This window comes from Oncorhynchus kisutch, linkage group LG4 (assembly GCF_002021735.2).
Source record: "Oncorhynchus kisutch isolate 150728-3 linkage group LG4, Okis_V2, whole genome shotgun sequence".
Taxonomy (NCBI): domain Eukaryota; kingdom Metazoa; phylum Chordata; class Actinopteri; order Salmoniformes; family Salmonidae; genus Oncorhynchus; species Oncorhynchus kisutch.
The window spans coordinates 24,180,883-24,204,114 of NC_034177.2; the positions used below are offsets into that span (position 1 = coordinate 24,180,883).

Consider the following 23,232-nt stretch of genomic DNA (forward strand, 5'->3'; position numbering starts at 1 on the left):
CTCTTTCAAGAGTGACGCAGACGCTGCATGAACGTCTGTAGTTACCACTAGCTACGGTTGTTGCTGTTGCCTGGGCAGTGGCTGTCAAATATAGGCTAGCGAAGCTACCTTTGTCATGATTTTGTAGCAACCCCTCTCCTGAAAATATAGCAACCATATTTTGAAAGATACCTTGAATTAGCATCAGAGACGCTGGGCGAAGAGAAAAAGAGTGAGATGAAATGACAACGTCAACATTACAGGTAGCAAAACATTAGCTAGCTAACGTTCGCTACGTTATTTGCTAACTTGTGTCAACAAAATCTAGCTAACGTTATCACCATTAGTTTACTAGCTACACTATTATACATTCTGCTTAATAGTTACCAGTCAACTTGTTATTGAACTGAATACTGTAGCTACAACAATAACACCACATTTTCCACTGTTGGTAGTTTGACCATTGGCACGAATAACTATTACGATGAATGTCTTGCAAACAAAATAGTTTGCTTGTCAAGTCTAGTGAGTACTAGTAGTTATTAGTCTGTAAATGTCATATAATCTGTTACAGTTTATGGATTCCAACCTTAAAGGTAAATCTACAGTTTATTTGTTTGGTTTGACCCATGGTCTGAACCTGGACTCCCCTGTTTCATTTATATGGTTAATCCCTTCCTCTCTTCCCTCACACAGAAAGCGATTGATCTTGTGACCAAAGCCACAGAGGAGGACAAGAACAAGAACTATGAGGAAGCCTTGCGCCTTTACCAGCATGCAGTGGAGTACTTCCTGCATGCTATCAAGTGTGAGTGTGAAATGTAATATTTTTCTGTCCACAGTCCAATTTGTTTTAAGTATTCAGAGTAGAAATTAGGTTGTTGTTTTTGAAGGCAAAAAGTAATGTGTTTTGATCTCTTCTTCCAGATGAGGCACACAGTGACAAGGCAAAGGAGAGCATACGTGGGAAGTGTATGCAGTACCTAGACCGGGCTGAGAAACTCAAAGATTTCTTGAAAAACAAAGAAAAAACAGGGAAGAAGCCTGTCAAGGAAGCACAGAGTAATGATAAGTATGTTGTCACACATCTGTTCACACAGACACTGTCCTACATTAACACAAGCATACCTAGGAAATAACAATTTGCCAAACAGACAATATGAAGGAAAAAGGAAACCGCACACTGCTCTTGATAGTATCACTGATCTGTAATAAGCTTACGCATCGGCCTGACGGCCTTCGTCAGAGCTTTTGTGAGTAAAAAAAAAAAGACCACCCTTATGTAGACATAGACCCACCCATATCCGTTCCACACATCGAATGGGGTTGAGTCGAGAGAAATCAAATAAGTGCCACATAGTCACCGGCAACAAATAGTTTTTCACATTACACATTCCTTTTAGGAGTGACAGTGACAGCGAGGGTGAAAACCCAGAGAGAAAGAAACTGCAGGAGCAACTGATGGGTGAGTGTGTGTTTGTCTACTCTTTCACACACCAGCTGTCTAAACTGTGTCTGATGTTCTTGAGGGAAATTAACTTTGATGCTAAACTGATCCATGTCATGGTACAGGTGCCATTGTGATGGAAAAGCCCAATGTCCGGTGGAACGATGTAGCTGGGCTAGAGGGAGCTAAGGAGGCCCTGAAGGAAGCTGTAATCCTGCCCATTAAATTCCCTCACCTCTTCACAGGTTAGACTGCCTTTTTTCCCCTCACATATATACTCTCTTTATCACTAGCTTCTGCATGGACATGTCACCATAATGATAATACTGTATGTGTATTCTGTCTATTTGTTCATTATGCTTGAATGTATCTCTGGTTGCAGGCAAACGCACTCCATGGAGAGGGATTCTTCTCTTTGGACCCCCTGGGACGGGAAAGTCTTACCTGGCCAAAGCAGTAGCCACAGAAGCCAACAACTCCACCTTCTTTTCTGTGTCATCATCAGACCTCATGTCCAAGTGGCTTGGAGAGAGTGAGAAGTGAGACATAATTTATTATTTGTAATTCTACTGTTCATGTAAATCCCCCAAATTCTCACTGATACTTATGTGTCAAATATAAATTTATTTCTCACATGCGCTGAATACAACCTTACTGTGAAATGCTTACTTACAAGCCCTTAACCAACAATGCAGTTTTAAGAAAATATTTACTAAATAAACTAAAGTTTAAAAAACGCACTCCATATCAATAATCGGGCTATATACAGTGGCTACCTGTATCGAGTCAATGATTGAAGTAATTTGTACATGTAGGTCGGGGTAAAGTGACTATGCATAGATAAACAGCGAGTAGTAGCGGTGTCAAAACAAAGGGGAGGGTTAATGCAAATAGTCCGGGTGGCCATTTGATTAATTGTTAAGCAGTCTTATGTCATGTGGGTAGAAGCTGTTAAGGAGCCTTTTGAACCTAGACTTGGAGCTCAAACGGTAGCAGAGAGAACAGTCTATGACTTGGGTGTTTGGAGTCTTGACAATTTTTTTGGACCATCCTCTGACATGCCTAGTATATAGGTCCTGGATGGCTGGAAGCTTAGGCCCAGTGATGTACTGAGCCGTACGCAGTACTCTCTGTAGCGCCTTATGGTCAGATGCATAGCAGTTGCCATACCAGGCAGTGATGCAACCGGTCAGGATGCTCTCGATTGTGCAGTTGTAAAACCTTTTGAGGATCTGGGGACCCATGCCAAATCTTTTCAGTCTCCTGAGGGGGAAAGGGCATTGTAGTGCCTTCTTCATGATTGTCTTGGTGTGTTTAGACCATGATAGTTTGTTGGTGATGTGGGCATCAAGGACCTTGAAACTCTTGAACTGCTCCACTATAGCCCTTTTTATGTGAATCGGGGCCTGTTCGGCCCTCCTTTTCCTGTAGTCCACGATCAACTCCTTTGTCATACTCACGTTGAGTGAGAGGTTGTGGTCCTGGCACCACACTGCCAGGTCTCTGACATCCTCCCTATAGTCTGTGTCGTCGTTGATCAGGCCTACCACTGTTGTGTCGTCAGCAAACTTAATGATGGTGTTGGATTCATGCTTGGCCAACAGTACGGGAGGGGACTCGGCACACACCTATGGGACCTTGTATTGAGGATCAGCGTGGCAGATGTGTTGTTGCCTACCCTTACCACCTGGGGGGCGGCCCGTCAGGAAGTCCAGGATCCAGATGCAGAGGGAGGTGTTTTGTCCCAGGGTCCTTAGCTTAGTGATGAGCTTTGTGGGCACTATGGTGTTGAACACTGAGCTGTAGCCAATGCAGCATTCTCACATAGGTGTTCCTTTTGTTCAGGTGGGAATGGGCAGTGTGGAGTGCGATTGAGATTGTGTCCTCTGTGGATCTGTTGGGGCGGTATGCAAATTGAGTGGGTCTAGGGTTTCCGGAATGATGGTGTTGATGTGAGCCATGACCAGCCTTTCAAAGCACTTCATGGCTACAGACGTGAGAGCTACGGAACGGTAGTCATTTAGGCAGGTTACTTTAGTGTTTTTGGGCACAGGGACTATGGTGGTCTGCTTGAAACATGTAGGTATTACAGACTCGGTCAGGGAGAGGTTGAAAATGTCAGTGAAGACACTTGCCTGTTGGTCCGTGCATGCCTTGAGTACACGTCCTGGTAATCTGTCTGGCTCTGCGGCCTTGTGAATGTTTACCTGTTTAAAGCTCTTGCTCACATCGGCTATGGAGAGCATGATTACACACTCGTCCGGAACAGCTGACGCTCTCATGCATGCTTCAGTGTTGCTTGCCTCGAAGCGAGCATAAGTATCCTGTTGAATGTTTGTGCCTCTTTCTCTCTCTATCCATCAGACTGGTGAAGAACCTGTTTGATCTTGCCCGCCAGCACAAGCCCTCCATCATCTTTATTGACGAGGTGGACTCGCTCTGTGGCTCCAGGAATGAGAATGAGAGTGAGGCAGCCCGGCGGATTAAGACCGAGTTCCTGGTACAGATGCAAGGTGAGAATTCAGTCTACAGTCTATACCCACTCCCCACTTTCGGCCAAGACAGCTTTAAGACTTCAGATCCAACAAACACCCCATCAAAGATTAATTTTAACTTAAAAGTCTACTGCATCAGTTGACTTGATCTTTCCGATTCAATGCGTAACATGTTCTTTATAAGCAACAGGCTTACATAGTCTTCATTCCTGCACTCTAATGGCAGGTGTGGGCAACAACAACGATGGAATCCTCACCCTTGGGGCCACTAACATTCCCTGGGTTCTGGATGCTGCCATCCGTAGAAGGTCAGTGATCAATAAGGGGGCAGGTTGGGATGGGATATACAGTATGTTTGTTGTTTAACAGATTCACAAAAGTAATGATAAAGCCTGAATATTTGTTTATACTGTCTGTACCTATTAATGTAGATTCCATTGAGTGGAAGACCAGTCCTGGAGTTTTCTTGAAATGTTTGTAGAACAGTAGATAAGCACCCAAAATTGGAAATGTTTTGTGTTGTATTGTTCAAGCAAAAATGATTTCCTAATGGATACAATAGTCATCGTCAAGCATTCTCATCAGAATTATGTCACTGTCAGGTTTGAGAAGCGTATCTACATCCCTCTCCCAGAGGAGCCCGCCAGGTCACAGATGTTCCGGCTGCACCTGGGCAACACACCCCACAGCCTGAGTGACGCAGACCTTCGTCAGCTCGCCAAAAAGACAGAAGGCTACTCCGGGGCTGACATCAGCGTCATTGTACGAGATGCCCTCATGCAGCCTGTCAGGAAAGTGCAGTCAGCCACACACTTCAAAAAGGTAATTTATACCCATGATGTTCCCTCTAATTTTTTCCTCGCTGAGCAAATTTCGGGTCTGAATTTGTGAAGATTCTGTGCAACTTCCAGCGTGCATTTACTGTGAACACTGAGGCTGAACCTGCTTTAAGTTAGTTTTAACAGTGGCCAACTAGGCTACTGTGACTATTTGCTCATAATGTAGGTCTACCAGACTGGCTTACCATCAAAAACAATGTAGAAAATACATCCCATAACATTTTAACATTTAAATACCTGTTCTATCATTCATCCTACAGTAGCAGCCAATGTGTGGTAGAAGAAAAAAAAATGCAGGGCTTGACATGAACCTGTTTGTCCACTTGTTCTTTAGACAAGGTTAATGAAAATGTTGTTTTTGATACAAGAAACCACTTTACAAAATCATATGCATTATTATTCCCATATCATTCTTAAAGAGAATCAGACCAATTATGCTACCCTCTGTCTATTGGCTACTTAGCTTATTCAAGCCTGTCTCAAAATACAACACTGCCCCTAGCAAAATATATGAACTAAATGTGCACACGTGGCTACATGCAGCTCTTGCTTTGATCTCAAAACAAGCCCATCTACTCAAGACCACAGCTGGTAACACAGTCCAGTTCATAGTAAATAGCACAGATCCATATATATTGCAATGGTCTATTTGCATAAAGGCCTACTGCAGCTCTGATTGACTATGCCCCACAGGTCTGTGTAGAGTATGGGCTGGGTCGTGTGTAATAGAATCCTACTCCGAAGTATACTACCTACAACAAAACATCCTCCGTAGTTCGTTTTGTTTAAGTATGTTGCATTGAAAGTGGCTAATATTGAGTTGATTTGATCACAGTAATGAGAAAGGTTGATAGTGTTAAGAGGGGAAAACTCTAGAAAGTTGTGCTTCTCTCCATGGGCTGATATTTCTGCGTGGCAGTCCTGGGGAGCTGCGTGGCAGTCCTGGGGAGCTGCGTGGCAGTCCTGGGGAGCTGCGTGGCAGTCCTGGGGAGCTGCGTGGCAGTCCTGGGGAGCTGCGTGGCAGTCCTGGGGAGCTGCGTGGCAGTCCTGGGGAGCTGCGTGGCAGTCCTGGGGAGCTGCGTGGCAGTCCTGGGGAGCTGCGTGGCAACACGCAGATTAGATGAAACATTGCCCATGATATAGTAACTCTATTGTAGTCGACTCTTGTACACTACACTAAAGGTGTTTCTCTTTCTCTGCTATTAGAGATTTTAGAATTTGTTTGTTGTGGTACTCTTAGGTGCGAGGGCCATCCCGTGCCAACAGTCAATTGATGGTGGATGACCTTCTGACCCCGTGTTCGCCTGGGGACCCAGCTGCCATAGAATTAACCTGGATGGATGTGCCTAGCGACAAGCTGCTGGAACCCATCGTCTGCATGGTGAGAAACATCCACAACAGACACTCACATTTTGTTTACACATTCAGGCATTACACAATCATATTTGTACAAATACTGAACAATGCTAATGCTTTGTCCCTCTGCCCTCCAGTCTGATATGCTGCGGTCACTGTCCACCACGCGTCCGACAGTCAACAGTGAAGACTTGTTCAAGGTCAGGAAGTTCACAGAGGACTTTGGACAGGAGGGCTAAGAGGCCCTGGTCAGCCAGGGGCTTCACTACTCCTTACCCTGTTTCTCCTCTCAAGCCCCATTCATACAACCTCCTGTCAAGTAGTAGCTACAGTACTACCACACTACAAACTTGAATTTGTTCAACTAACCTGCATTGGCAAGAATGATGGAGCATTTAACCTCATACCATTTCCCTCCGATCATACACTATTGCAGTCCTGAAGACAGACTATATATTTTTTTGCCATCCTGCACTTTAAGTTGTTAATCATTATGAAGGAAGGGTGAAGAGCTTTTGAACAATTGCATTTAACATAGCTCTTGTCTTGCATGTGTGTAAGTCATAGGCTGCGTTTAAATAGGCAGCACAATTCTGCTTTTTTTTCCACTAATTGGTCTATTGACTAATTGGATCAGCTCTGAAGATCTGATGTGAATGGTAAAAATACCGATTTGTGGAAAACAATATCAGAATTGGGCTGCCTGTTTCAACGCAGCCTTAATGTATGTCTTGTGTAGGAGTGCTCGGCTTTTAAATTAATTGAGTTGACTGACCATAGCTGCCCCCTCTCCCAGTCCCCACTAGAGCTGTCCCTATTTTACAGGCAGTGTTACTTACGATTATTTATTTTTATCTCGTCAAGATTTGTTGACTGTATGAGTGACTGAGGACACAGCTGATCATTGAGTGGGAGAGGTGTTTACATTTCAGTATTTCTCTGACATGTTATGTGACTGAAGATGGGGACAAGAGCCCTTTTCTATTTCTGGATTTGAGCATTGAAAATAATAGTTCCATGACAGACATGATCATATTGTCAAGTGTTGCTATGTCTGTATAGTTGGGGGGTGTCAGTTCTGGTCCCAGAGGGGATCTCACTGCAGTTACACATATCCTTGATAGCCTGACTTAGTAAATCCAGAATTCAAAAATAAAAAGATGTTTGTCATTATTCCATTTCAACTTTACATTACCCATGTTATTACAGTTGAAGTCAGAAGTTTACAAACACTTCAGCCAAATGCATTCAATTCCTGACATTTAATCCTAGTAAAAATTCCCTATTTTAGGTCAGTTAGGATCACCTCTTTATTTTAAGAATGTGAAATGTCAGAATAATAGTAGTGATTTATTTCAGCTTTTGTTTCTTTCATCACATTCCCAGTGGGTTAGAGGTTTACATACACTCAATTAGTATTTGGTAGCATTGTCTTAAAATAGTTGAACTTGGGTCAAACGTTTCGGGTAGCCTTCTACAAGCTTCCCACAATAAATTTGGTGAATTTTGGCCCATTCCTCCTGACAGAGCTGGTGTAACGGAGTCAGGTTTGTAGGCCTCCTTGCTCGCACACGCTTTTTCAGTTCTGCCCACACATTTTCTTTGGGACTGAGGTCAGGGCTTTGTGATGCCACTCCAATACCTTGACTTTATTGTCCTTAAGCCATTTTGCCACAACTTTGGAAGTATGCTTGGGGTCATTGTCCATTTGGAAGACCCATTTGCGACCAACTGTAACTGTCTTGAGATATTGCTTCAATATATCCAGATAATTTTCATTCCTCATGAAGCCATCTATTTTGTGAAGTGCACCAGTCTCTTCTGCAGCAAAGCGCCGCCTACCTGTGCGTCACAGTTGGGATGGTGTTATTCGGCTTGCAAGCCACCCACTTTTTCTCCAAACATAATGATGGGCATTACGGCCAAACAGTTCTATTTTTGTTTCATCAGACCAGAGGACTCATTTTACTGTGGCTATAGATACTTCTGTACCGGTTTCCTCCAGCATTTTTGCTGTTGTTCTGGGATTGATTTGCACTTTTCGCACCAAAGTACGTTCATCTCTAGGAGACAGAACGCATCTCCTTTGTGAGCGGTATGACGGCTGCGTGGGCCCATGGTGTTTATACTTGCGTACTATTGTTTGTACAGATGAACGTGGTACCTTCAGGCGTTTTGAAATTGCTCCCAAGGATGAACCAGACTTGTGGAGGGCTACAATTTGTTTTGAGGTCTTGGCTGATTTCTTTAAATTTTCCCATGATGTCAAGCAAAGAGGCACTGAGTTTGAAGGTAGGCCTTGAAATACATCCACAGGTACACCTCTCATTGACTCATGTCAATTAGCCTATCAGAATCTTCTAAAGCCATGATATAATTTTATAATTTTCCAAGCTGTTTAATGGCACAGTCACAGTAAACTTCTGACCCACTGGAATTGTGAGTGAAATCATCTGTAAACAATTGTTGGAAAAATTACTTGTGTCATGCACAAAGTAGATGTCCTTACCGACTTGCCAAACTGTAGTTAAATTTGTAGAGTGGTTGAAAAACTCGTTTTAATGACTCCAACCTAAGTATGTAAACTTCTGACCTTGACTGTATATAGCAGATGACTGGCTAAGACTACAACCTTTATTCATTTCTACCCATATTTTAGTCCACAAGTTTTGAATCAGGTAATTTAAAACAGATACATGTGCTGCCTTTCCAATTGATGTAACTAAACTTTCCACACACATTAATTTGAAAAAGCAGTTTATTAAAAACTAAAACTACAATATTCATTGAATTTCATGGGATAAAAAATGTCTATGTACATGAATACAGCAAACCAAATCCTATTGGTTACTTGAACCTGCCAAAGGTTAACCAACATCCATTCAAAAAACAAAGCAACATTGGTGAATTAAATTTAACTTATGCATGTTAATCACATACTTTTGGATATTCATCAGACACACAGTGAAAGAAATAGGATTTTGTAAGCAGTAACTGAGGACTGAACTGTGGAATACTTGAAAGCTTGAATACTACCATCACCCCATTGATTTGGATAATTACTGCTAGGTACATGCATTCTATGACAACACATTTTTACAACCAGGTGCATAATCTGTGTAGTAGTAAACATTAAGATATTCATTCATTTATTTAAACTGCGATCAAGGATGTTAATGAAGTTACACTTTATTGCGTTTTGATTGGCTCTCTACAGCTGGGGCTGCCCTTTTATTGCGATGATGAGGGAAGGTTGGCATCAAGTCAGCCTCACAAGCTAAAAAGAGAGAGACCTTAATCACTTCTTTAATTTCACAAACACTGATCCAATCATTTCTGTCATATAACCCTGAGGCCACACTTACGCAAAGGTTTCTCCTTAAAGTAGGAACTCTCCAAGCAGTCCTTAGCTGTGGCCCTAAGAGAGAAACACTTGTGAGCCATGGAGGAGTGAAAGGAAGTATACTGCACATGTGTTAATGGAAGGTTTCTGTGTAAATATGTGAATGACGCAATGTGTAGAACTGTATACAGGTCTCTTCATGCATGTATGTATTTATAATGCTGAGAAGTTTGTTATTTGGTAGTTACCTGCGTAGAGGATTGTACATGAAGAGAAGGTTGAGTAAACGCAGCCCTGCATCAGACAACCAGGTGAACTTATTCTTCAAATTGTTGTATGGTTGTTTCCTCAAACTGTACTGTCCAACTAGGGGAAGACGAGTGAAGCCCTGCAAAATTTTAACACAACAGACAGGGGTTAACCAACAATATCCTTTTTTTGAGGAGAAACTACTATCATTGGTTGTTGCATATTATAAAATTAATCAACATTAAAGTGACTCAAATTAAACTTATGGAATGGTAAAATCCTAAATTCTGTGATTGTTTAGGAGAAAGTAGTACTGAGCGATTGGTTTGATTTGGGGTCGGTTTTGGTTAGATCATAAAACAACAATTTTCAATTTGAAAATGTTTTTTAGACATTAAATTCCCTATGCATTATCTGGGTTGAATGCTATAACACAAAATAAAACAATGAATAAAAACATTATCATGGTAGTGATTGCTCACCACTGCTTATCACTTATTAACCATCATTATACACATTACTTCAATCAAATATTTCAGTTGTTGTGTATATTACATTTGTTTTATTTGATGACTTATTTCATTCCAAGTCATCATCTCATCTCTATAGATCTGTTGTCTATGCTGTCTGACAAAATCACTATTTTAGTAGTTCTTCAAAGTAAATAAGGCAATACCTCGCGAAGCAACTGCTCTCTATGTATCCCTTCTTGATCGTGCATTCTTCTGTCTTTTATGTAGCAGGCATAAAAGAAACACAGACCGGACAAGTAGCCACGTAATGGATTATGGTCATTGTAGTTAATGATTAAGTTTTCTGCACTAAACTATGTAGAATATTGGCCTGTTGGAAACTCCCTACTACGTCACACAGTTTGGGCATGATCTGATTTATCTCTAGAGAAACTGCAGCGCAATGTGCGCATTGAGCTCACAGAAAACCCCTGAATTAAATGGAATTCAAATTGAACCCATGTAGGTCAATTAGTCTATAAAAATAAAAAACATTTTGGTTTATCGCTCAGCACTAGGAGACATTCATTACCGGCCAGATGTTTTCATTAGGGGTACCCAACAGTTGCACTATGAGGTCCACCTGTTGGATCTCAGAACCCCCTGGCAGCAGAGGTTTATGTGCAAGCAGCTCAGCCAGGATGCAGCCCACCGCCCTGGATAAATATGAGATACAGTATGTTCATACAAATGGTAATAAACATTGGTGACTGTGCCATGAAAATACTCTCTGGAGGGTTGATGTACAGATGGGATGGGAGATTCTCTGCTAGAACAGAGGATTGGATCATATTTAGAACAGAGAAAATCCTATTTGGAACAGAGTAAAGTTCACTAACTGAAAGGAGACAACTACATACATGACATAGACAACTCTCTCTGTATGTTAAAGCTTGTTTGGAAGAGAGGGAGCTCTGTGATAGTGACAAAACTCTAAATAAGTTTAAAAGGATCTGTGACCCATGTATCTTATGTGTATGGACAAAGTAGAGACTTAAAACAAATTACCACATGTCTAAGGCTGTGGTCTGAGTCTTGGTCCCTAGGAGGAGCTCTGGTGCTCTATACCTGGAGCGAGAGAAATAACAGGAGCTGATGAGGCTCAGGGAGGGTTAGGTATCAGTGCCTGAGGAGAAAGTTGAGGTTAAAGGACTGACTCACCACAATGTCACCACCCGGGGCGTCATAGGCTGTAGGGGGATACCGTAGCAACGTGCCAAGCCAAAGTCAGCTGGACAGAGAGGGAAACATTAGCACAATCAACCATCGACAGAAGCATGTTTTTACACACACAATAACCGACAGCTGTTGAATAATGCTGTAAACTGGTTATAAACTATGTCAAAATAATTGTTCTGCACATTGCTAATTGTTATGCATGTTACAGTATGTAAAACATTCACTATCAGAAGTGAAAACAGTACAATTAAAGCATTTTGTTTACAACAGTGCAAATTTAAAACCATTGAGGTATTGTTGTTCAGGGAAAGGACATGCGTAGTACAGTACATGCATACAGACGTAATCCAGGAGCACAGTGGTTGTATGGTGATGACTCACCAATCTTTACACAGCCTTTGTCTGTCATCAGCAGATTGGACACCTTCAGATCCCTGCCACATAGTCATGACATTTAATAAAGTAACCATACGAATCACAGCAAACTAAAAGACCACTACCGTCTAAGCATTAAAAAAATGCACCCAAGAGTACACATTACAAATTCATTACAGAATTCAGATCCATTATTACAATCAAATAAATATATCCCACAACAGACTGGATATTCCATCCTGGAGATTCCATCCTAAATAACAGCACAAGTCTGAGATATGGAGCCTGACAGTGAACGTTTCTGACCTGTGCAGAATAAAGTTGAGGTGAAGATAATCCAGACCTCTCAGCAGCTGCAGAGCTATACACTTCACCTGAAGGAGAAAAGAAAGTGAGACATTTCAGCACACAGTTCTCTAAAATAATCAATGTTGTATAATGTCAAGACAGTAGAAAAACAAGACAGGAGGACATTAATACATAATACTTTTCACTGTTGTACCTGTGCCTCTGAGAAAGGTGTTGGCATGTTTTCCAGCAGACTGGCCAGGTCCTGCTCACAGTAACTCATAACTAGGAAGAGACTGAGCAGAGACACACAGGTCAATTACTGATGAGTAGGCTACTGAATACAGTCAACCAAGATGGGACAGGTAAATACTGAATACACCCAAACTAAAATACTATGGAACAACAAAGTTGAGTAACTGTAGAAATGACAACTTAATGTAAAATTGTAAACTGTTACACAAGCATTAAATAAAAGTATGTGAACAAACGTTTTGATCTGTTAAGAAAGAGTAGGTCTAGGCTTAATCATTTCTGAAGATGTTATCATTGCATATTGAATAAGGGTTCCAGTATAATTAGAGGAGATGTGTGTGTGTACTGTGAGGAGTATACGCTGTCACCTCTCCAGGTGACTTCCCACCACCACCTCCTTTAACTCCACTATGTTGGGGTGTCTGAGTTTGAGCAACAGGGTGATCTCTCTCAGACTACTGATAGGGATCCCTGTGTGTAGAACAACACCAAGTCAAACAAACACAGAACATAACAAAGGCCATAAATAACAGAGATAACCTAATAATATGATGGAAATGTCTGAAAACTATTGTATACTTCGCTAAAAGCAACTGAAGCAAGGCAAGTGGCTGAGAACCCAGCTGTAAGCCTACCATCCTTTTCCTTGTCCATCCGGACCTTCTTCAGTGCTACAATATCATCAGACCTGGTGTCTCGAGCTCTGTCTGTGAACGGGATACAGTGTTTTAACCTAGGCTTACAGGGCACTTAGACAGTTGTACAGTATGAAGTGTTCTTACCGGTAATTAAATAAGGCCTATGCGTAGGCCTAATCTGTGTTGCTCTGGACAGTACTGTGAATTACACCATCTAATAAATCTCTTTCTAAGAACAGCCGCCAATCCTGTGTTAACAGATCAAGGTTAACTTACACACAATTCCATATGTTCCCTCGCCGATTCGGTTCAGTTTCTCAAATTCTTTCACACTCCTACAGTTCCCAAACTGACAGAAGAGAGGAAATGCATGCTTTTTCAATAATTGATCAATTCCTTTGCAATTATTGCTAATGACATTGCAACATTTCTTTATACATAAAATGTGGGGAAAGGTATGACAATGTAGCTTTTAAACTTTTGCTATAAAGTTTATCATTTTGGCAACTCAACAGAGGTAATTTCCTTGTAAAGGACCCATGAGCACCAACATGTGCAGTTTATAGGAGCATATCAAATTTGGTGTCAAATGAAAACTGAAAATTTATATTTTAGGCATAGATGTGTTTTTCTTCATTCATTCATTCATTCATACATTCATACATTCATACATACATATACACATACATACACACACACACACACTGCTCAAAAAAAGAAAGGGAACACTAAAATAACACATCCTAGATCTGAATTAATGAAATATTCTTATTAAATACTTTTTTCTTTACATAGTTGAATGTGCTGACAACAAAATCACACATAAATGATCAATGGAAATCAAATTTATCAACCCATGGAGGTCTGGATTTGGAGTCACACTCAAAATGAAAGTGGAAAACCACACTACAGGTTGATTCAACTTTAATGTAATGTCCTTAAAACAAGTCAAAATGAGGCTCAGTAGTGTGTGTGGCCTCCACGTGCCTGTATGACCTCCCTACAACGCCTGGGCATGCTCCTGATGAGGTGGTGGATGGTCTCCTGAGGGATCTCCTCCCAGACCTGGACTAAAGCATCTGACAACTCCTGGACAGTCTGTGGTGCAACGTGGCGTTGGTGGATGGAGCGAGACATGATGTCCCAGATGTGCTCAATTGGATTCAGGTCTGGGGAACGGGCGTGCCAGTCCATAGCATCAATGCCTTCCTCTTGCAGGAACTGCTGACACACTCCAGCCACATGAGGTCTAGCATTGTCTTGCATTAGGAGGAACCCAGGGCCAACCGCACCAGCATATGGTCTCACAAGGGGTCTGAGGATCTAATCTCGGTACCTAATGGCAGTCAGGCTACCTCTGGCGAGCACATGGAGGGCTGTGCGGCCCACCAAAGAAATGCCACCCCACACCATGACTGACCCACCGCCAAACCGGTCATGCTGGAGGATGTTGCAGGCAGCAGAACATTCTCCACGGTGTCTCCAGACTGTCACGTCTGTCACATGTGCTCAGTGTGAACCTGCTTTCATCTGTGAAGAGCACAGGGCGCCAGTGGCGAATTTGCCAATCTTGGTGTTCTCTGGCAAATGCCAAACGTCCTGCACGGTGTTGGGCTGTAAGCACAACCCCCACCTGTGGACGTCGGGCCCTCATACCACCCTCATGGAGTCTGTTTCTGACCGTTTGAGCAGACACATGCACATTTGTGGCCTGCTGGAGGTCATTTTGCAGGGCTCTGGCAGTGCTCCTCCTGCTCCTCCTTGCACAAAGGCGGAGGTAGCGGTCCTGCTGCTGGGTTGTTGCCCTCTACGGCCTCCTCCACGTCTCCTGATGTACTGGCCTGTCTCCTGGTAGCGCCTCCATGCTCTGGACACTACGCTGACAGACACAGCAAACCTTCTTGCCACAGCTCGCATTGATGTTCCATCCTGGATGAGCTGCACTACCTGAGCCACTTGTGTGTGTTGTAGACTCCGTCTCATGCTACCACTAGAGTGAAAGCACCGCCAGCATTCAAAAGTGACCAAAACATCAGCCAGGAAGCATAGGAACTGAGAAGTGGTTATCACCTGCAGAACCACTCCTTTATTGGGGGTGTCTTGCTAATAGCCTATAATTTCCACCTGTTGTCTATTCCATTTGCACACCAGCATGTGAAATTTGTCAATCAGTGTTGCTTCCAAAGTGGACAGTTTGATTTCACAGAAGTGTGATTGACTTGGAGTTACATTGTGCTGTTGAAGTGTTCCCTTTATTTTTTTGAGCAGTATACATACATATATACATACATACATACATACATACATACATACATACATACATACATACCAGTCGGGCAGACAAGTATTTAGTCAGCCACCAATTGTGCAAGTTCTCCCACTTAAAAAGATGAGAGGCCTGTAATTTTCATCATAGGTACACTTCAACTATGACAGACAAAATGAGAGAAAAAAAATCCAGAAAATCACATTGTAGAGTTAATGTATTTATTTGCAAATTATGGTGGAAAATAAGTATTTGGTCAATAACAAAAGTTTCTCAATACTTTGTTATATACCCTTTGTTGGCAATGACAGAGGTCAAGTCTTCACAAGGTTTCGCACACTGTTGCTGGTATTTTGGCCCATTCCTCCATGCAGATCTCCTCTAGAGCAGTGATGATGGGCAACACGGACTTTCAACTCCCTCCAAAGATTTTCTATGGGGTTGAGATCTGGAGACTGGCTAGGCCACTCCAGGACCTTGAAATGCTTCTTACGAAGCCACTCCTTCGTTGCCCGGGCGGTGTGTTTGGGATCATTGTCATGCTGAAAGACCCAGCCACGTTTCATCTTCAATGCCCTTGCTGATGGAAGGAGGTTTTCACTCAAAATCTCACGATACATGGCCCCATTCATTCTTTCCTTTACACGGATCAGTCGTCTTGGACCCTTTGCAGAAAAACAGCCCCAAAGCATGATGTTTCCACCCCCATGCTTCACAGTAGGTATGGTGTTCTTTGGATGCAACTCAGCATTCTTAGTCCTCCAAACACGACGAGTTGAGTTTTTACCAAAGAGTTATATTTTGGTTTCATCTGACCATATGACATTCTCCCAATCTTCTTCTGGATCCCCCAAATGCTCTCTAGCAAACTTCAGACGGGCCTGGACATGTACTGGCTTAAGCAGGGGGACACGTCTGGCACTGCAGGATTTGAGTCCCTGGCGTCATAGTGCGTTACTGATGGTAGGCTTTGTTACTTTGGTCCCAGCTCTCTGCAGGTCATTCACTAGGTCCCCCCGTGTGGTTCTGGGATTTTTGCTCACCGTTCTTGTGATCATTTTGACCCCACGGGGTGAGATCTTGCGTGGAGCCCCAGATCGAGGGAGATTATCAGTGGTCTTGTATGTCTTCCATTTCCTAATAATTGCTCCCACAGTTGATTTCTTCAAGCCAAGCTGCTTACCTATTGCAGATTCAGTCTTCCCAGCCTGGTGCAGGTCTACTATTTTGTTTCTGGTGTCCTTTGACAGCTCTTTGGTCTTGGCCATAGTGGAGTTTGGAGTGTGACTGTTTGAGGTTGTGGACAGGTGTCTTTTATACTGATAACAAGTTCAAACAGGTGCCATTAATACAGGTAACGAGTGGAGGACAGAGGAGCCTCTTAAAGAAGAAGTTACAGGTCTGTGAGAGCCAGAAATCTTGCTTGTTTGTAGGTGACCAAATACTTATTTTCCACCATAATTTGCAAATAAATTTATTAAAAATCCTACAATGTGATTTTCTAGATTTTATTTCTCATTTTGTCTGTCATAGTTGAAGTGTACCTATGATGAAAATTACAGGCCTCTCTCGTCTTTTTAAGTGGGAGAACTTGCACAATTGGTGGCTGACTAAGTACTTTTTTGCCCCACTGTACACCTTAACCAAATACATTTAAACTCAGTTTCTCATAATTCCTGACATTTAATCCAAGTTAAAATTCCCTGTTTTAGATCAACACTTTATTTTTAAAATGTGAAATGTCAGAATAATAGTAGAGAGTATATAGATACATTTCCTCCAGCATCTTCACAAGGCCCTTTGCTGTTCTGGGATTGATTTGCACTTTTTGTACAAAAGTACGTTCATCTCTAGGAGACAGAACGCGTCTCCTTCCTGAGCGGTATGACGGCTGCGTGGTCCCGTGGTGTTTATACTTGCATACTATTGTTTCTACAGATGAATGTGGTACCTTCAGGCGTTTGGAAATTGCTCCCAAGGATGAACCAGACTTGTGGAGGTCTACAATTTGTTTTCTGAGGTCTTGGCTGATTTCTTTTGATTTTCCCATGATGTCAAGCAAAGAGGCACTGAGTTTGGACGTAGGCCTTGAAATACATCCACAGGTACACCTCAAATTGACTCAAATGATGTCAATTAACCTAACAGAATCTTCTAAAGCCATGACATCATTTTATAATTTTCCAAGCTGTTTAAAGGCACAGTCACAGTAAACTGCTGACCCACTGGAATTGTGATACAATGAATCATAAGTGAAATAATCTGTCTGTGTAAACAATTGTTGGAAAAATTACTTGTGTCATGCACAAAGTAGATGTCCTAACCGACTTGCCAAAACTATATTTTGTTAACAAGAAATTTGTGGAGTGGTTGAAAAACAAGTTTAAATGACTCCAACCTAAGTGTATGTAAACATATATATATATATATTTCTCAACCAATATACATCTCCCCCCAAAAGATCTGGCCACACAGATGGAAAAGGGGTGTTAATCTACAAGAGAAAGTCTTAGAAATATAAAAGGTATTAGAAATAAATCACAACACAATCATGTTGAAGTAAATGCCAACTAATATCAACATTTATATACGGTTTTGTAGAAATGATTTGCCTTCTGTAGTAAATTTGTTTTATTTAACCTTTATTTAACCAGGCAAGCCAGTTAAGAACAACAATTATGTTAAGGGGTTTTGATCCACTTCACCCTACAGTAGTTCAATAACCAAAATACCGTTTTTCAAACTCAAGGTGTCATATCATAGCTGACACCCCATTCTTTCTGCAGACATATTTGGATCTTTATTCGAATGAGATAGTTAAAAGAGTTTTTGGAAAACGTGGTCACATAAACAACTGAAGGAGATTTTTGACTGTCATTTTTTACTGTCATTATGTTACAAGATGTGGATCTGCACTGTTTCTCAAGTAAATGTATTTGAGTAAAATGTTCACTTCTGCATATAGGTGTATTGTTTGTTACTAACAATGGCATTAGCTTGGCATTCATTTTAAAGTTAAAAGGTGAGTCTCAGCGTCACTGTTAACTTGGAATTGCCCCATATCACTTTCTCAGCACTGTGCCGTTTGATACAGCCCAAATTAACCTGGCTGGGATTTATAGGGATCTCCCAGGCAGCTTTGTCTAGGTCACAGAGTTCTAAGGACAGGACATTCCATTGACGGTGTGAATGGACATCAAAACAAAACCTTTGGGCCGGTAACGTCACTGCGTGTCAGGGTTTGCGAGAGTGACGTTCCAAATTAAACTGACAAAGCACCCGACTTGCAATCGTATCAACGTACTTGTGTCAGCTTATAAAATCGTCTTAAATTACATTCCGACTAAATGAAGTGGCGTCATTTGATGTATCCTTGCTGACCATCAGGGTGCCGGTAATTTGTTAAAGAATACGTGGCCCCCATAACAATAAAATGCCCACTAGCTAGTAGCTACTGTATGCATGTTGCTTACCCTGTGTTTTTGCGGTACTGTGAACGTTCTGTTGTTCTTGATCGACTTCAGCTTTATGGGGTCCGGGTCAGTATCTGCAGCGTTCTCCATTGTTATTTGGACGCCCAAGATGATGGTTCATTCGCCCTTTGCTGTACTGTGATGACAGAAAATGTGACCAGTACGCGAATATACGTCCAGAAACATTCAAAACAGTATGAATGGCAGGAAACCACACACTCGGTGCTTTGTCTATTAAATGGACGACTACAAGCTTTCCCGGGGTTCAAGATGGTGAGATCCGCTTCCCCTCAGAAATTAAATTACTTTGTTTATTTAGAAATTGCTTTTTTTCCCCCACAAATATGACGATATCTACTTGAATCATTCCTCATATAAATTAAATAGTACAATAATATCCCCACTTTTTCAACAAATATATGTAATGCATCCAAAAAGCACCAGAAATGACTTTGTTCCTCAAATCTGTACATATCTATTACCACTTCTTATAATGGATTACTGCAATTGGTACATCTAGCACTCATATAGCACAGATGAATAGGGAATCATTGGCTCAAGGGGATGGCAGGCCTGTAGTATTTATGTGACCTTACTTTTTCCAAAATCGTTATGCCTTGTTAGTGATGGCTCTACCAACACAGATTGGTTGCCTTCTAGGTCGTGGCTCCTTGTTTGCCTCCTCTATTGTTTTGGTGGGTGGCTGAGCATAGAGGTCCTCTTTGGATGGGGCAGTGACAATTATGGCAGGGGGTATGAATGAAGAGGGGGAGGAAGTTTCACCAACCGGAATCTCTGCTGGAGAGGAGGTTGGCTTACTTGGCTCTATAACTAGAAGATGAAGAAGTGAACATTGTCATATCATTTAGTTTCTCAAAGCTAATTAAGGCATTTATAAGTTATATTCTTCAGAAAGTAAAATAACCAACATGTGGCAGCCTTTAATGTAGCAATTCAATCTAAAATACTTCTACTTTCAGCAACTTCCTGTATCATATGTAGCCAATTCAAGTATCACTCAACGGTTTCACAATCGTGAGGAATCTGAGTGAGTTGTCTTCATTTGTAGATATGAGTAAGGGTGATTAGGGTTGTTATAATAATACCAATGGAATATCGTGCCTCAATAGTGTCACTCTGTTTTGTTCTCGAGGATCGATCAGTGTAATGCAAGCACCTTTAAATTGGATTGTGCTAATTTCTTAAGAGTGTTAGAGGGAGCATCATTCAAGGAACAATAAAGATTAACCTCGTAACAACAGCTGCTATCTACTCATTCATGTGTTAGTAATTTTAACTGTTGAAATATTTGTTAACCTGAAATACTACAGTTATTTTTTTACTTGAGCATTACCAAAAAAAAACATTTGCAGGGATTTATGTTTTTTTTTCAACTTAAGGAAAACCAATAGAATAGTAATGTCTTTGTCCCCTAGCAACAACCAAAAAGGTAGTCTAAACTGTAACTTTGTATAATATTTTCATAGTGCTCATAAGCTTTCTGACTCAAAAGTCTTTCTGAAAGCTTACAAGAAAATAGTGAATCAAAAAGAAGATGTGTACACTTAAGGTGGATGGGTTTGCATTGAAAACACTGAACATATGTTCACACTGGTAGGCTATCTGCTCCCAAGAGTACTTTATAATCTGTTTATTGGCCACTGACAGTAAACAATGATGTTCAAAATATTTGTTCTCTCTCAATTTATGTAATTATTTTAATACAATAGATTTATCATAGACATTAATTAATGATTGTGCAATTTGCAATAATCAAGAGAAATAACTACCATAAAGAGCTTAAGCCTCGTTGCTTACCCTCATTTGCTTGCTGGCTCACTGCAGACCCCATCTGACATTTGGTCAACACAACCTGCAAGTATCCATGCTTTGTCTATTGGTGTGTCTGTCAATGCCTGGAGCATTACTCAGACAGGACACCCCCCTCTCTCTCTCTCTCTCTCTCTCTCTCTCTCTCTCTCTCTCTCTCTCTCTCTCTCTCTCTCTCTCTGTCTCAATTTCAATTCAAGGGGCTTCATTGGCAATATATGTTTACACTGCCAAAGCAAGTGAAACAGAACATAAACAAAAGTGACATAAACAATAAAACATTTACAGTAAACATTACACTCAAAAAAGAATAAAGACATGTCAAAGTTCATAGTAGGTCTATATACAGTGTTGTAATGATGGGCAAATAGTTAAAGTACAAAAGGGGAAACCATTTACAATGTTGTGATTGCACACTGTGGCATTTCAACCAATATATATGGGAGTTTATCAAAATTGGATTTGTTTTCTTATTCTTTGTGGGTCTGTGTAATCTGAGGTAAATATGTGGCTCCAATATGGTAATACACTTGGCAGGAGGTTAGGAAGTGCAGCTCAGTTTCCACCTCATTTGTGGGCAGTGTGTACATAGCCTGTCTTCTATGAGCCTTCTCAGAGCATACCTTTAAATAATCATTTATGTTTATGATTTGGGAAGGTTGATCGTGTATTTTGGAAAGTGGAGGACAAAGAGTTAAAGTAAGCATCATGTCATGTGACTAACAATAATGGCCTCTTCCATTTAAGCTTCAGCAACAGAAAAGCCTCTCTCACGTGACCTGTTCTGAACACGCAGAGTATCCTTTGCGCATCTTTTTTTTTCCCTCAATCGAGGTTAGCCAAAGCCGCGTCTGTTTTTAGATAGGGGCGTATCCCAGCCTACATACACCACGTCATTAGTCAACATAATTAGAGCCGTGATTGGATGGATTCGGGGGGCCTCAGCCAGGCACGTGACGTTAAAAGACAAGAGAAGATCAGGGATTCAACAACAGAGCGATACGAATTCAACAACAGAGCGATACGAACGATGTTTCAGCAGAATGTTGTATCTATCTATACCTTATGTCATGCCTTATTGGAACGGATTTATTGATAATATCTGTTGGAAAAAACTTTGGATGTTGTTAACAGAATTAAGGAAAAATTGTCCATACATATTTTCCTGTCAACCACTATATGAAGAAGTTTAAGGAAAACATAAACTCAAATTGTACCTTTTGTAATGACCACCCAGAAACTGTGTTGGATCTTTTTTGGCATTGTATTCATGTAAGGAAACTGTGGCAAGACATCAATAGATTTATAATTGAACACATTTATGAAGATTTTACTCTATTGTGGAGAGATGTAGAAATAAGCTGAAACAATTGTATGTAATTAATTTCATTATTCTTTTGGCCAAATTTCATATTCACAAATGTACATTTACAGACAAAACACCACATTTTCTTACCTTACAAAAATAAATTTAACTATATTTTAAGACAATTAAATACTCTACTAACAAAAAAGCTGTTAGAATTATAAGTGTATGTATGTCCCTTAAGGTCCTTGTATAATGTGATATTGTACCCCCTAGACCAATTGTCCTTTGTATATGATTTATATATACTTGTGTTCCCTCATGTACTTCCTGTATTGATTTGTTGTTAAAAAAAAATTAAATAAAAAACATTTAAAAAGAAGAGAAAATCAGGTGAGTGCAGTGAAAATACAGGATCCTCAACCGCAGGGCTCTCCAGAGAGTGGTGCGGTCTGCACAACGCATCGCCGGGGGCAAACTGCCTGCCCTCCAGGACACCTACAGCACCCGATGTCACAGGAAGGCCAAAAAGATCATCAAGGACAACAACAACCCAAGCAACTGCCTGTTCACCCAGCTACCATCCAAAAGGCGAGGTCAGTACAGGTGCATCAAAGCTGGGACTGAGAGACTGAAAAAAAGCTTATATCTCAAGGCCTTAAGACTGTTAAACAGCCTTTACTAAGACAGTGAGGCTGCTACCTACATACAGGCTTGAAATAATTGGCCACTAACAAATGGATCACTAGTCACTTTACTAACGCCACTTTAATAATTAAATTATATACTGTATTTTCTACCATCTATTGCATCTCGTCTATGCCGGTCGGTCATGGCCCATCCATATATTTATATGTACATATTCTTATTCCATCCCTTTACTTAGATTTGTGTGTATTAGGTAGTTGTGGAATTGTTAGATTACTTGTTAGATATTGCTGCACTGTCCGAACTACAAGCACAAGCATTTTGCAACACTCGCAATAACATCTGCTATCCATGTGTATGTGACTAATAACATTTTATTTGATTTGATTTAAAGGGAGAGCTAGGCAGTTCAAGGCCCCTTGGGTGCTGCCATAGATTTACATTAGAAGTACCCATCCAAGAAGGCTCAAGGTCATTGGCCACAGATAAAATTACGTCAAATCACGTTATATCTACCATCGCTTTGATTGGACTGATCATGTCAGCATCCTTCTTTTAAAATCTTATCTAGGAAGCTAGACATGCAGTCATCGTCATGACAATCTTGACAATCTAATGGGGCAAATCCTTTTCAATCCTTGTCACATGAAGAGAAATTATAGATAAAACATATCGGAGCTCATTGGCCATTGGACATAAACATTACACAGCAAGTCGGAAATCGCAAATTCAACAGTGAGTAGTTTGGAAGGAC

At 41.1% G+C, this 23,232-nt stretch overlaps 2 protein-coding genes across 3 annotated transcripts; one reads left to right on the top strand and one right to left on the bottom strand.

Annotated features, from left to right (window-relative positions):
* The first annotated feature begins 8 nt into the window (after positions 1-8).
* On the top strand, positions 9-10,169 carry vps4a (vacuolar protein sorting 4 homolog A). The gene is made up of 11 exons (XM_020480607.2): positions 9-242; positions 676-787; positions 907-1,051; positions 1,383-1,444; positions 1,552-1,671; positions 1,809-1,965; positions 3,791-3,939; positions 4,148-4,229; positions 4,524-4,743; positions 6,001-6,141; positions 6,254-10,169. The coding sequence occupies exons 1-11, from the start codon at positions 222-224 to the stop codon at positions 6,353-6,355; spliced, it is 1,311 nt and encodes a 436-aa protein (XP_020336196.1). The 5' UTR covers positions 9-221; the 3' UTR covers positions 6,356-10,169.
* cdk10 (cyclin dependent kinase 10) lies at positions 8,857-20,617 on the bottom strand. 2 transcript variants are annotated; one of them, XR_004209682.1, is made up of 15 exons: positions 20,513-20,617; positions 18,695-19,525; positions 13,232-13,304; positions 12,953-13,024; positions 12,686-12,788; positions 12,277-12,358; positions 12,081-12,148; positions 11,781-11,833; positions 11,382-11,451; positions 11,229-11,288; positions 10,753-10,876; positions 10,385-10,437; positions 9,708-9,847; positions 9,482-9,534; positions 8,857-9,393 (listed from the first exon to the last, which is right to left on the bottom strand). XR_004209682.1 is itself a non-coding variant. In XM_020480608.2 (14 exons), exons 2-14 carry the CDS (start codon positions 18,782-18,784, stop codon positions 9,299-9,301), a joined length of 1,083 nt encoding a protein of 360 aa, XP_020336197.1. In that variant the 5' UTR covers positions 18,785-19,525; positions 20,513-20,609; the 3' UTR covers positions 8,857-9,298. The 2 variants fall into 2 exon arrangements, 1 of the variants encoding a protein (XP_020336197.1); XM_020480608.2 differs by lacking the exon at positions 10,385-10,437 and having other exon boundaries at positions 20,513-20,609.
* Positions 20,618-23,232: the final 2,615 nt, after the last annotated feature.

What these genes read in the sequence shown, in the direction of transcription:
- vps4a (XM_020480607.2), top strand. Translation starts at nt 222, where the DNA reads ATGACAACGTCAACATTACAG. An exon ending in GAAGCACAGAGTAATGATAA is followed by an intron (nt 1,052 to 1,382) that starts GTATGTTGTCAC and finishes CATTCCTTTTAG; the next exon opens with GAGTGACAGTGACAGCGAGG. An exon ending in ACTGCAGGAGCAACTGATGG is followed by an intron (nt 1,445 to 1,551) that starts GTGAGTGTGTGT and finishes GTCATGGTACAG; the next exon opens with GTGCCATTGTGATGGAAAAG.
- cdk10 (XM_020480608.2), bottom strand. Translation starts at nt 18,784, where the DNA reads ATGGAGAACGCTGCAGATACTGACCCGGACCCCATAAAGCTGAAGTCG. An exon ending in GGGAACATATGGAATTGTGT is followed by an intron (nt 13,025 to 13,231) that starts GTAAGTTAACCT and finishes TCCCGTTCACAG; the next exon opens with ACAGAGCTCGAGACACCAGG. An exon ending in ATGTACAATCCTCTACGCAG is followed by an intron (nt 9,535 to 9,707) that starts GTAACTACCAAA and finishes TTTCTCTCTTAG; the next exon opens with GGCCACAGCTAAGGACTGCT.